At 40.0% G+C, this 14927-nt stretch overlaps 1 protein-coding gene and 1 long non-coding RNA gene across 5 annotated transcripts in view; one reads left to right on the forward strand and one right to left on the reverse strand.

Moving 5' to 3' along the window:
- The window catches only part of SNX16 (sorting nexin 16), a 28570-nt gene extending 21260 nt beyond the window's left edge, over positions 1-7310 (forward strand). For all 4 annotated transcript variants that reach the window (XM_061448202.1, XM_061448201.1, XM_061448204.1 and 1 more), the window contains 3 exons: positions 3299-3435; positions 5126-5242; positions 5514-7310. In XM_061448202.1, coding sequence (XP_061304186.1) covers positions 3299-3435; positions 5126-5242; positions 5514-5619 — 360 coding nt within the window. In that variant the 3' untranslated portion in view covers positions 5620-7310. The remainder of the gene's footprint in view (positions 1-3298; positions 3436-5125; positions 5243-5513) is intronic.
- Positions 1-14927, reverse strand: part of LOC133266724 (uncharacterized) — a 796291-nt gene that overhangs the window by 697635 nt on the left and 83729 nt on the right. The gene's annotated exons all lie outside the window — the stretch shown is intronic.

Here is a 14927-nt window from a genome sequence, read left to right on the forward strand (position 1 = left end):
TTAACCATTTCTGTAAAGTTGCTAGAGAGAGCTGTCATAAAATTCTGGTCTCCAAGGGCTAGCCCACTTTATTACTGAGTGGTTGAAGTTGGAAGAGACCTCTTGAGATCATCTAGTCCAGCCCTTCTGCTTGAGCAAGGTCAGCTGCTGCAGCTTGCCCAGGACCATGTCCAGTCAGGTTTGAATATTCTGCAGAGAATTCACAACCTCTCTGTGCAGCCAGCTTCAGTTTTTGATCACTGCCACAGTAAAAATGGTTTCTGTGTTCAGATTGAATTTCCTGGGTCTTAATTTGTGCCCATTGTCTCCTGTCCTGTCAGTGAGCACCACTGAGAAGTCTGTGCCTCTCTTCTTCATTCCCTCCCATTGATAAGGTCACCCTGAACCTTCTCTTCTCCAGACTGAAGAGTTTCAGCTCACTCCTGTTTATCACATGAAAGATGCTTAAGCCCCTTAATTATCTTTGTTTATGGTATTTGAATCCTGAGACCTGAGGTCCTGGTGGACAACAAGCTGGAGCTTAGTCAGGTCGCTCCCTGACTGCACCTCAACACCCACAGGTGAAACCTGTCATGTCCCATGGACTTAAGTATGTCCAGTTTGTCTTGTCCCCCAACACTGTGAGTAAGTTTGTCTTCCCCTTCCTTGTCTTTCCCTCTGGTTGCAGAGGTCTGGGATTCCTGAAGGCTAGTCTTAACACTGAAGACAGGCAAAGATGGCATCGAGTACCTTAACCTTTTTGGTGTGATTTGTCACAAGCTCACTCACTCAGTTTGGAAGCAGGTCCATGGTTTCACTGGTCTTCCTTTTGTTAATTATGTACTTGTAGAATCCTTTCTTGTTTCTTCTCACATGCCTTGCCAAGTTCAGCTCCAGGTTGGCCTTCACTTTCTTAACCCTGTCCTTGTAAGATCAGACAGCAGCCCTGTACTGCTGGGTCACCTCTGCATGCTTCCACCACTAGTACACTGGCTTTTTACATCTGAGTTGAGTTAGGAGTTCCTTGCTCATCCTTACAGGCTTCCTGCAACCTTTGCTTGACTTCCTGCTCGTTGATCTAGACTTTTATTGAGCTTGAAGGTGGTGATGCTTGAACAGCAGCTAGCTCTCCTAGACAGCTGTTCTCTCCAAGGTGTTTTCCCATGGTTTCTTCCTTCCAAGCAGATTTGTGAAGAGATTAAAGTCTGCTCACCTGAAATCCATGGTTGTCCTGCTTTTTGCCCCACTCCTGCCTGTTAAGGATCCCAAACTACTACATATCAGAAATACATGTACATATCCCTTGCCTTTTTCTTTCCCCAAACAACGTGCAAGTACAGGACAAGAACATTGTGGTTCACGTACATATTCCTGGGGTTCATATTTAAAGGTATCACAAAAATTGCTCCTGTTTTGCCTTACTGTTATCATTAAAAGAATTGCAAAATATGGGTATCTTCATTTTAGTTTGTGTCTATTCTATTAATCCATTTTTTTTGGCATCATACCTTTGGTAACTCTTTCCACAGGTCCTTTGACAGCCATCTGTGTTTCACGGTCCACTGAAGAAGGAAACAAAGCTCTTTTCCAGCTGTCCTAGTTCTGTTACTCTTTCAGGACTTTAAGGGAAAATTGGTCGCACCTGGGTATTCGAATTGTACAGACTCCAGGTGTTCAGCTCTTCAAGGAGCAAGATTACAGACAATTTCCTGATAGCTCATCTTCAGCTTTGGTTCACCTTTCTGCTATTATGGCATCCTTCGGAATATACTGATGTTTTCTTACTCTGTTTTGAAGAGACTTCCTTTCCTTGGGCAGCTGATACACAGATTGCAGTTAGAGATGAGTTTTTGTGAAAGGCTTTGTTCAGTTCTGGTATAGAAAAATGAAACAGTTTCCAAGACCTGTGGATTTTTTTTTTTTTTGTTATTCTGTGAATAGGGAAATTTGCATGTGGATAAAGTCTAAAAGTAGAAGCAGTATAATTTAATTGTATTTTTAAGGAAATAATGGTTACCTTTCATTTAGGCCACCAGCAACCTTAACAGTTTTGCAAAATACACTAGAAGTCACTTAATTGGCTTGGATGAAACCGGATGACTGCTTAACCAGACTGATTGCTAAAGCGATCACTAAAAATGCTTGGTGAAGAATGGATTGCATTGTTTGGCTCTACTGGATATGAATAAAGCTGTGGTTTAACTGATGGTTGGTCTTCAGTGCCTGGCAACAAAGATAAATTTGCTCTCTGAGTCAATAAAATAAATTAGAACTCAATGCAAAAAAATCAAAATTTTTTTGAATTCTGTAATTACAGGAAAACTTAACATTTTCAAGGAGTTGGTAAGTCTGCTTCAGTTAAAACAAAGAATAGTATCTTCTTGATAGCTCATTTTAAAACTTTATTAAAATGTTCTTAATTGAGCTCATATAAAATGTTTGTATTCAGAGGACTCTGTGAATTACTGGTTAGTTGCATGTAGTGTTAAGCCAAGAAAGCCTCCTGCATGGGTCTTATTTAGTGAGAATGTGTAAATTATTAAATCAGAATTGCCATTACTGGTGGTAGATATGCTGTTTCCAGTAATAGATCAGCAGGCTCTATGCCAATGCTTCTGTCACTTCCTGCATTCGGTGAGTGCTGCATGACACGTTGGCTCTTCACATTAAGTTCTAGGATTGCTCACTAGTCAAATTTGTCAGGGTGTACTACATAGATGTGTCATGCTTAACAGGGTAACACAACATACTTGTCATGGTTGAGTAGTTACTGTTGTTAGCATTTGATTTCAAAATGATTTTGTATTGGTCTTCTGACTAATGGTTTCATATTAGTAACAGGTGTTTGGTACAGAGCTGGAAAACTTTGTCTTTATCCTAGGAGGAACATGCACTTTATCCTAATACTCCTAGCATCTTGGGAATAATTAAATGCTTTAAAATTGACTTCTGAGTCATGTGAAAGCAAAGCTTATATGAGGGGAAAAGGGAGTAGGGAGTTCAGCTGACGTTCCATGTAGGTGGAACATTACAACAGTTCAGAATTAGGGAAGGCACATAAAAGGCAAGAAGCCTCTTTCTGAAGTTTCTCTTGTGTAAATTATTTGTGTTGCAGTTTAGCATAATAAATTCACTGTTCAAAACAAAGCAGCATTGTTTTATTGATGACAGAACTTTGTTTTTCAAGTTTATATAGCTCTTTATAATAATATGAAGAAAAGCGGGTACAATTCTGTTACAGGTTGATATATCTAAAGGAAAAATAATAAAGACAGGGCACTGAAGTTAAAGGGAAGATGTTCTTAAATTTGTCTTTTAGGCTTTCTGTGAAACTCTGGAGGAAACAAATTACCGTCTACAAAAAGAACTGCTTGAGAAACAAAGGGAGGTTGAGTCGCTGAAGAAATTGTTACATGAAAAGCAACTTCATATAGATGCTGTTGAAAGGAGAATTAGGTATGTAGAAATGTCATGGGTTTTAGGAATTTCTTTCCATGGAGACATTTTCTCTATATAGTCACAAGCGCGAGCTTTAACTGTATTCCTGGAAACAGTTTTCCCTACATAACCAGACGCAAAACACTGTTTTCAGTAGGCTCTTTCTCATATGATGGCTAAATAGCTGTTCTTTAGTACAAATGAGAAGCTGTTGTCTCATCTTTTCCCTCTAAAAGTAGTTACTTCCCCTGTGTGATGATGAAGTTATGACTTAATGCTGGCTTAAATAGTGGAATAGTCAATAAAAATGAAATAACTTGCATTTGGCTAAAATGCCACAATAGGAAATTCTGTGTGACTAAAATAAGAAGGCATGAGTAGCAAAAGAAGATTTCTTCAGTGCTTTCCCTGAAGACAAACACCTTGAAAGCTTCCCAGACACTTAAAATTATTGAAAGTCAGCCAAGTAGTGTCTGCAGTCTTGATGGAAAATAACTGTGAATTTTAGTTGTAAAAGTTACAAGTAAATCCATGATCCTTGTTTAAGAACTTCTGTTTGTCTGATGACAATTTCACACAAAATAAAAAGATCTCTTTTTTGGCCTCACTGAAGTGGAATTTTGATCTGATGGCCCAAAAAAAATTAAGGATCTTCTGCCTGTATGTTCTTAAGGAAAGGTGTCTAAAATGTGTATGAGGTAGGAGAGGACAGTCAAACAAGGCATCAGACTTGCAGTCCTTTACATATGCTGGATTTGGCCCAAACATAGGCCAGTAATCATGTTAGAGAATACTGTTGAGGTATTATTTAAAATGTATGCATTAAAGCGAAACTATAGAAACAGTAGTAGTTAATTTTAAAAGGGGGTGAAATATAGTAGTATCACTTTCAAAACAAAATTGTTCACAAGCTTTTCTTTCCAGTTCAGATGGCAGCTTTTAGCACTAAATAAATGCATGTTTTCCACAAAGGGCAATACATTGGAAACAAATTTATTTTTATTTTTTAAGTTTTGCACACCCCTGTTTCTGTTGTAGCCAGGCGAGTCAGGCTGCCCATGTGTGTTGCAGTTAAAAAGAAGTTTTCTTGAGCACAGAATCACAGAATGGTTTGGATTGGAGGAGACCTTACATTTCATCTAGATCCAATCCCCCTGCCACAGACAAGAACATCTTCCTCTAGACCAGGTTCTTCAAAGCCCCATCCAACCTGGACTTGAACACTTCCAGGGATGGAGCATCCACAACTTCCCATTGATTATTAATGGGAAAATGTACTGCTCTGAAATTTAGTATGTGAAATTGTTGACGAAATCTTTTTGCCAAACTGGCTTTCTTCCTTCTGACTGTGTTTTGGCTATAATCCTTCTACCATTTAGGCAACCTGTGTGGCTTAGATCATCTGCTTGTAATTTCTTACCTAAAGTCACAATCACTCCTCCAAGACTCGAATTTTTTAAAGCTACTAAATTGTGTTCCCACCAGAGGATTTCATTTAGTTTAGGAATGAGCAACTGGAGCAAATAAACTGTTTAAATAGCTATTCAGTAAAAGCCCTGTACCCCTGTAGTAATAAAGGAAATGAAATATGTAGGAGTGACATTGGTATGTTCCCAGAAACTGTGAAGTTTAAAATTCATCAAACAGCTTTTCAGTAATGAATGTTTCCTGTAATGGATTGGTGGTACTCTCTTCTTATTTGTTGTAGGGATTTATCTTTAGGAAAAATGACTCGTCAAATGTCAGGAGAAGGAAGTGAGTGCAGTGGTGAAGTAGAGTCTTCTGCAGTAGAAGCAGACCAGGGGACCCTGGGTGAGGACAGCTGGTAAATACTATTATTTTATTTATATTTCTTTTTTCTTAAAGTATATTTTTAAATGCTTGCTCTTGCATGAATCCTGCACAGCTGAGGAATTCAGCATTTTAATGCACCTCTGTGATGCATAAAGGCCTTCAGGATAGATAATTTTAGATCTGGAATAAGTGATAAGTTGAACAAGCTGTATTAATGTTATGTGGATTGACAGCATAAAATTACTATGGAGAATCATGTTAGTTTCCATTTGGCAAAACTTATTATTGATCTGTTGTTGCAGCTCAGATAAAGAGAACCATGATGCATGCTGGAGTGGCTCTTTGCCTGAAAATTCTGTACCAGAAATTGAAGTTGCTGAAGTAGCATATACTGCTGATGAAGAATAGATCAGTAGCAGCTGCTGGTACCTGGGAAAGCTTCACGTTTGGGACATACTCTTTGGGTAGGGTATAGAGTAGCTGTGAAGAATTTACAGCAAAGAGCAAGAATGCACATATTGAATGTTTACATAAATTTTACAAATTATTAACATAAGAAATATACCCATTGCTGCTTTGATTTCAGTTTTTATCTAGCCTTTATATATTTAATATATTAAAGTCTAATAAGGGCTAAAATCCGCTGAAGTTTAGATCGTGTACATACACAATTTGGCTGACTTCCCTAGCAGGGTGACAAAAGTTTCACATTGAATCACCAACCATCTAACTAGCATGTCATCTGTTGCCACTGATGTGATACTCTTGATGTGTTCATCTGTTTGATATTTGTGTTTTCATATTCTTATAGCCATAAATTAATGTTGTTGAAGTAAAAAGAGACTCATCTTTTGTTTAATAAGAATGTAGAATATGTTGGTTTTAAATTCTAAAGTTGAAGGATATTTCTCTGGAAATTTTAATCCAATGCAATAGGAACCCTGACAGTACCAAGAGAAGAGTACTTACGAAATGGGATTGTAGTTGGACATATTAAGAAGCCTGGTCATTTTTGCTGAAGAAACTAATATGAGACCCCCAAAACACTGTGTAGTTTCATCCCAAGAGAGCATGCTGTAATACTTTGTTTGGTCATGCTGCTTTGAAAATCTGGGATACCTTTGCTATATACCCATGTAACAATAAAATTGGTGAGTTTGCCTTTTACTTGAAACACTACCTCTTACCATCTTGTTAATGCATTCATGTTTGTTTAAAAATATTCCAGATTATGTGGAGGTTATTGAAAGACTTGTAAAGAAGCCATATTTTTTTCCTGCACAGTTCATAACTAGATTGAATCTAGTTGCAATGTATTTTTGTTTCAATATACTGAACACATGGGGATAATTCTACATGTGTTCTATAGCCTATTTTTCAAAATGTATTAAGACAGGAGATGCACTTTATAATTAAAACTCCATTGTGCCAAGTTCAGTTGGCTAATCGGTTGAGAAAGGGGAGTTGCAGGGAGAGGATTATGCAGTGCCTTTTTGTATTTTACTTGTTCATTACTGCAGAATTTTGTTACAGTGCTCTGGGTCAGTTCTGTGGAACCTTTGATACAGCTTGTTTCTGTTCTTCACTTATTTACTGAAAGTGCCTTGTTTTATTCTGCTTTTTCAATAGGAAGAATGCTGGTTTGTTTTAATCTGTTTTTTTTCACCCTATACCACCACATTGCTGTTTAATGTTGTCAATATGCAGTGTCTTTGTGCTGGAGTTTTCAAAGGGAGCTTTGTACTTCAGGCTGTGCATACAATGACCTTTATGCAGAACTGTATAAACCTTCCTGGTAAAATAAAGCTATGGATAAAACACCTGTCTTCTTTTTTCCATTATAGGAAAAAACGTTCAATGCCTTGTCTAGTAAAGGATAAAAATACTATTAGAGACGTTTTTACCTCAGTGATTTCCTAGTTACTCTTTGGTCTGCATTCTGTTTGTACCAAAAATGTCTCCATGAAAAAGAATGCCAATGCTGTAATGACACCAGAAAACTTGCTGTACCTGAAGATTAAAAAGGAACTGATCTTTTTTAATATTCTACATGAATCCTCACAGATGTCAAGTGAATTCAATAAAGTTTTGACACCTTATTGAGAATTCATGAATCTTTTTGTCAAACATCACTTACATACTTGAAGATTGAACTCTGTATTTTAAAATAGTGTTAGGAGGGAAGGTTAGAAGGTGAAACTGCAGAACGTAAAGCCAGGTTGGACGGGTGTTTGGGCAACCTGCTCTAGTGCAAGGTGTCGCTGCCCATGGCAGGGGATTGGAACAGGATGATCTTAAGGTACTTTCTAACCCAAACCATTCTGTGATTCTATAAATATTTTTAAAACACTGAAAAGGTGCTTGGATCATACATGCTAGGCGTTTCTAGAGTACTTCAGGTAAATCTGTAAACCTAGTCACTAAAGAAGGCATTAATATAACTTACAGTTCAGTCATAAGAGAACAAAGGAATGGAAATTTTGTTGTGTCTTTAAGGCTTATAAGATGTTTTGCTGATCCAGAATATTTAATAGCATGAACAGACATTTTTATGTTTAGGGGGATCTTGATCTTTAATGAAACTGGGCTGAAAAACATGCGTTTGTTCACCAGCCATGTGGTATCACTTGGAGTATGTCACTGGTTAATACATGGTTTTCCTGCCCCAAAAAGGACATGCACAAGTTGAGGTATACAACCCACGGTGCCCTTGAACGCTCTGATCAAGGGGCATTCATCCCATATTGATCTTTTTCTGGTGCACTTGCTCCCATTCTGGCACTACTTTCCACCCACTTCCTTCTCATTTCACTCGCTGCTGCAGTTTTAGTTCAGAAGCAGCCAACTTTCAATTATTTCATTCATGAGAATGTGACAGTGCAGTTCTGTGCTCCTCGCAAGGAGCAGAGGAGGATTCACACTGGAATTGTAGCAGAGTGAGCTGATTACAAGAATTGCACTTTGTTCTTTTCTATTGTAGCTAAATCATTCCAGAGGTAATTGTTTTAATAGTTCAACCACTGATTTGCAATGTTGGTTTTTCCCTTAGTGTTAGATTTTAATACATTGTATCCACCTTAACCTTACTGGTTTAAATTTTTAAATACATCTTAAGTTTAATAATCTGGCAGGATTTTTTTCTCTTCCAAAGCACTTGCAGCCTGCCCACACCACTTCTCATCATTTGTTATGCATGCTCCTAAATCAACTAAAATGCTGACTAGTATTTACTCAAGAATGAGCCCTGATAAAACTCCCACTTCATACCTTTCCCACTGCAACAGCCACTAGTTTCTGCGAGTACAACAATCCCATTGAACCAGCTCAAGGAAAGGAGCAAATTCACCAAACTGCACTTGACAGCTGTAGGAGAGAACAGCCTACACCGGGTGTTTTCCAGGAGACCATTGTCCTCACCTCCTTGTGTTAAGCAACAAAGAGATGCAATGGGACTGTTGCAATGGTCATAGCTGCAGGGAAAAGGGACATGGAAAGCTCCTGCTCTTAGGCTCTACCTGACCTAAATTGGTTTCACTCTGTGCCTCTGAGTAGACCATGAAGTAGTTTGATTTCTTGCTCTGTGGTTTCTGTTCCTTTGATGAAATGTAGCTCTGAAGCAATAGCAATTGTGCTGCCAGAAAGTTTCATTTCTAGTAGAGCTGATAACAAATGCAACTTTCTGAAGGAAGTCTTAGGAGGTTTTGTTTGGTTTGTGGTGGTTTTTTTTTTCTACGCTACAGCTGGCTCTACTACACAGTTCTGGAGGAGGAATTCTGAAGAGTCTCAAGTTGCTGCTGCTGCTGCAATCATTTCTCATTTCTTTTAAGAAATGTCAGGTAACACAGGTAAGTAGTTCAAGGTGAGGAATCACCAAGGAAGGGAAGAATCTTGTAGGAAGCACTCCCTTTACAGAATACCAGGTCTAGGGTTCCTTCTTCTTATCATTCCTTTCTACATTTCAGCTAAATCTTTGTCCCAGAGATCAGTGCATTTAGATTGCCAGAGAGAGCCAACATTCAAAGCTACACATGTACTTTTCCTGTGAGAAAAAGGACTTACTTTAAGGGATGCTGGGTAACTGAACTGCATCCTCACATCCATTGTTTTTTTTAACTTTGAACTTGGAGAACTGATAGTGCAGCTGTATCCAAAGCACGTCTCTCTTCAACAGTCTGTGTTCCAGATGAGCAGTCTCCATGTACTGATCAGGGGAATCCTTTGTCTACATTTTTACTTCTCACCTTCATGGCATTTTAAATGCATAGGATCCTAACCTCCTAGCTGAAGGAGAAGATGATGGAGTGGGAAAGGCAGATAAGAGAGGGACTTGCCTTGTCCGTACTTGAGGATTTTTTCCCCTTCGAAAGTGAAAATTCATTCAATCATTTGCTCACCAGAAACAGTTCTCCACTAAATGTTGGTTACTGCGTTGTGAGTGGTTTAGGTTCCGTGTTATCTCAACACATTCAGAAACCACTTTCATCTTTCACCTTTATCCTCACCTTGTTTCAAAGGGCAACCTTTTGTATTCAGTCCTTCTCAGGTTGTGTGTTGCAAGGAAAACAATTGAGCTAAGGCTATTGTTAAAGGTTTCCAATCTTCTTTCAAAGTTTGACTTATCTTCTATTTCTGATGCAACTGTGTTCGTATCTTGTAATAGATATAAATGACAAACATCATCCCCCCTTAGAGTAACAGTGACTGCCATCTATATCCCACTGTTAGTTTATGGATTGTTGTGCAGTTGCTTATCTTAGGTGTTATACTGGAATAGGAAATGTTTCTCTTGAAATTTCTCCTTGGGTTGGTGAAGTCAGAACTGCTCTGATGGTTCTTCCAGAGTCAGGAAAATGCTGTCACTAGATGTGTCCAAGCATAACTGCATACATCGCATGTGGAGCGTTTTTTTATTCTGGTGGGCACATTTTAAAGCCTGAAACTGCATTTTTTTATCAGCATCATAAAGTGATACTCAAGTTGAGGAACCCTGTTTAACAAGGGCCAGTCAGGGTTACATTTTGGCTGCCCAGAGCACAGGATATGCACAGACAAGGTGTTTCTGAAGGACAAGTGTTTCTCGCTGTTATGGCAAGGTAAGGGGAAGGCTGAAGGAAACACAAATGGCCAAAATTACAAAGTCCTCAAATGTAACTGTTTAGTTGGATACATCAAAAAGCCTAATGTGTAGGTCATTCCTACTTAACCGATAACGAACAATGTTAGCATGAAGTCTTTCTGCAACAGAACAGCACCTGATGGTAAAATTATAATACAGGAAAGCTTATGATGTTCTAGCTCAACTGGTGAAGCTGCTCCCTTTTTATACCTTTAACCTCCAACCAACAGGCAGAAAGTAGTCTGCAATGCATGTCTCATGTGTGACACAGATCCTCACCCTCTTCCTGTCCCTGTTCCTGTGGCTTGTGCCTTTTCTATCTCATTAAGGTATCACAGCATCCAGCCCAGGCTGGAGTTCTGGTATGGCTTGTGAAGATCCCAAGCTGCAAGCAGTGGCTCTGGAGAAAGAGGAGACTTGGAAGTGGGAGTGGTAGCCCTGAGTAATAATTTAGATCTCAAAAATGCTGTCACTGCTAGCCAGAGCCGAACCCTTTGGCTTCAGGAGACGGGAACATGCATCATCAGAGACGAGATCACCCCCCACAGTGCAGAAACCACCAGCGTGGGTCTCCTGCCAGTGGGTGTTGTTGCTCATCTGATTAGAGCACTGCCCTTACAAATGGGATTCTGGGCTCAACTCCCAGTGCTGGCTGAAACTCATCTGTCTTGAGGGAAGTTAGCAGGTTCTGCACAGCCCTTTGTTAAGCATTCAGGAGTAAGTACTCCAACCTATATTTTCATGGGTTTCAACACAATCTTCATGGAGACCTTTCTCCTTTTCACCCCGTTTAAGCTCTTTATCTTAAATGCTTGCTGATCTATATTCAGCACTTCCGTGACTTGGGGATCACCAAGGTGCTCTCCAAATAATTAGTTTAATCCCCACTTTTTCCCTGAGGGATGTGTGTTGTATTTCCTTCTGCTTTTGCAAATATGTAAAATGAGGAAGAAAGCAATTACGTGATTCACCCTAATTGCAGTGTCGGTGTAGCCCGTGTTACTGATGACCCTGTAGACTTGTCAGCAGGTTAAAATTAGATGATTCGCTGATCCAGTGAGGCTGCTGTCTGTGTACTACAGGAACTGTGTCTTGGGATAACTTGCCTGGGTTTCAAGTAGGTCTGAATATCCTTGCTCATAAATTATTAGCTTCTAGATTTCATAATATTCCTTTCTTCTACCAGTTCAAACTGAAAACACTAGGACACTTGCACTGATGAGATGAAGAAACAAACCTGTGCTCTCTGAACCCCCTGTGGATTAATGCTTTTCATCTAGAAGAATCCACAGCTGCCACAGCTTTTTCATGGAAATGTTGAGGATGGTTACAAAATGCTGCTCATTTGTTAATGTGGGTTTTAAAGCATTGCTCATCTGGCAAGTGCCTAATGGGAGAAGGTTGTACACTGACCTTTCAAGATCTCATTACTGTTTTACATGATGATAGATAGATAGATAGATAGATAGATAGATAGATAGATAGATAGATAGATAGATAGATAGATGATAGATAGATAGATAGATAGATAGATAGATAGATAGATAGATAGATAGATAGATGAACAAATGTAGTTTAGAAAGCAGCTGCAATGTGTGGAAAACCTCCTACTAGATCTCTCCCACATTTCTATGTCTCTTCCCTAGAAGTTCCCAGCATTTCTGATAACCAGGTTACAGGGCGGATAGCTTGTGATGTGGGGGGAGTCTCCATTCCCCCCTCATTCTGTAGTATAAATGTGCTTGTTACAGGGATAAGCAGAGACATCAGACAAGAGATCTGCCCTATTATGGCAGTTGCTTTGTACATTTAGAGAAAGTCTTGCCCTGATAAGTTTATTTTTTGTGTGTTGATGTGCGCTGTTAATTTAGAACTCTTCCCACATGCTTGTAGGATAATGTGAGCCTAACAAAACCATCTTGTGGTTCTTAGAGTTGACTTGGGCAGGGAGATAATTTGTGTGGGAAGAGGTAAGTGAGAAAACTGTCTCATTCTGTGTAATCTTTTGAAAAACAATTAAATGAGCCATTCAGTAAGATGCCGATGTGCATGTGGAGGTGGTGTTTTTGCTTATGTGTACAGAAGAGCCCAGCATAAAACAGCTTCTTGTGGAGATCACTGCTTTTTCATCTCACACCCATCAGATCTGAACCAAACATCACTCCTTAAATAGGCAATTAAAAATAAGTAAAGAATATTGTGAAATTAATGTGCAAAATAACGTGTTATGAAGGAGCATTAAACAATGAACATTTAACCTCAACCCTCCTGTGAGTTAACCTAAGAAACAAAACATGTGCAAATTATTACTTTTATCTATCTGCTGTCTGGATGCTGTAGTCAACTGCTGGCATCCTCTGTGAGACTGTTGTTTCGATTCTGAATCTGGAAAGACACAGGAAGACCAACATCTTTCGCTTCTCAAATGACGTGAGTTACACAAGACCCGTGATCTTCCAAAGGTCAGAGCACAAGATCTTTTCTCTCAACAAAGAGGCTGCTCTGTTCTGCTCTTGTGAAGCAGCTGTTGGCTCAGATTTCAGTTTATTCAGACACAATATGAGCTCTAGACAAAGTCTCAGGCTACATAAATTAATCTCAACTACTTATCACTTCCCCTCCATCATTTTTCTTCTTCATGAAAAGAAACCCTTTGTGACCAATCACAAGTGTCTGATACAACCTCTAGATAAGATCAGGTGTCAGTTAGTGCTATTACAAGCCTTTTCCAGAACCCCTTGGTCCTTGAAGGATGATTTTTTTCTTAGCTCAGGAAACAAAATTGGTCAGCCACATTTTGCTGACAGAGCTTGCAAAGCATTGGGAGCTGAAGGTTTTAACCTGAGAAGTGTCAAGTGGTTTCTGCTACCCATGTCCAGCTACTACCTTCTGAATCCCTGCATTACAGCCATGGGAAGGTCAGAGGTAACATAACGCATTTTACTTGTGCAGCCATACACAGTTTCCACTGCATTTGGTTTTGTTTTAGCAGAAATTACCTGAGCCAAAGGCAACTTTTCTTTTAACCTGCTTTTGCAAGCAAATCTGTTTGCCACTGCTCCATTGCTAGTGCCACCAAGGCACTCTAGCAGCCTCTTGCTGCGGATCTGAAGGGTTTTTCCTCTCAAGCTACTGCTTGTGCAGTGTAAAAAATATACTTGCAAAGCAAAGTGAAAGAATCAAAGCACTACCAATATGATTTATGCTCCTTGTCCTTGATATATCTCCTATTATGGTTTCCTCTTTCCAGCCTATCACCTTCCTTCCTTCAGGAGGAACATTTGATAGTGCCTTACTTTAGGTGCTCTTCTAGTACCTGAAGGGGCTACAGGAGATGCTCCAGAGCACAGCAATACCTGTTCCAGTGTCATACCGATTGTTCTGGAGTGCTCAGTAAACAACCCCAGTCACACACAGACCCAGCACTAGACCAACCAACTGGGCTACAGAGTTTGCTCCTTACTGGGCAAAGGGCCCAAACCCAGTTCAACTCTGCTGTGTAGCCAGTCCTGAAATGGGGCCGATCTGCTGAACATGTCAGCTCAGACTGAGTTTCCTTCCTTTCCTTCTTGATAAAATTACCTTTTAAGCTCCAAATCCTCAATAAAAGTAGTGATTCGTTCTACGCCTGAACCTCCTCAGCAGCCTCAAAACCAACAGCTGCAATACCTTCCCATAGACATGTCCCACGTGTTCCCCCCTTAACCCAATGCAGCACTGGCATTACCACGCAACTACAGGCATGCACTGAACCCTAGCAAGGGCTGAGACACAGGCTTGACTGAGAAATCCCTCTTTGCAGCTCAGTGTCCTCAGCTTGTTGAGATGACACCCAGCTTGCAGCTGGTCACTGCAAAGCACAGTTTGCTGAACCAGTATTAAAGAGGTTGAGTCCCTTCATCATGCTGGGCTGAACTTCTCTTCCAAAATGGGTACTTTTAACTGATTTAACGTTTACCTGATTTAATGCTCCAGTTTGTCATGGAGTGAGTATGTAACGAGGGGGCTGATAAATCTCTTCATGAAGGTTTGCTTCTGAAGTCCTATTGACCTGCATGTTTGCAAGTCCAGAGCAGGGAACCAAGCTGTATGCCAAGGTGGCTACAGAGCAGCTTGTGGGGAAAGTAAGAGAACAGAGGCTAGAAAAGCAGTTGAAAAGGTGGATTAGTATTTAGAAGCACATTTTAGCTTTGAAAAAGTGTGGATTTGGGGGAAGTCAGAGGGTTCCCCCCCTTTTTTTGAGCAGCACTTCCAAGCAGGCCCTTTTCCCTCCAGCACAAGCAGTAAGACTGAAACCAGGTCCTGTGTGAAACACAGCCTTCTGAGCCCGTTGGTGTTTACTGCTGTATGCTGAATCCAGAGCTCCTCCTGGAGGTTCAAGGAGTCCAAGCCATGCTGCTGACAGAGCTCATCACTGCTGCTTGTCTCTAACAGCAGAGCACGAACCACCCTACGTACATACAGTGTGTATACAACAGGCAGGCATAGGATAATTACAGTAATCTTACATACACAGTCCTAGCTGACTTCAGTTAGTTCAACAGCTTCACCAAACTACCTTTGGCAAGCTGAACCTAAGCACAAAAGTAAAGATAATAAA

Source organism: Pezoporus flaviventris, unplaced genomic scaffold, assembly GCF_033815535.1.
Source record: "Pezoporus flaviventris isolate CSIRO_AGI_PZ_B2104156 unplaced genomic scaffold, CSIRO_AGI_Pfla_v1 ptg000007l, whole genome shotgun sequence".
NCBI lineage: Eukaryota > Metazoa > Chordata > Aves > Psittaciformes > Psittacidae > Pezoporus > Pezoporus flaviventris.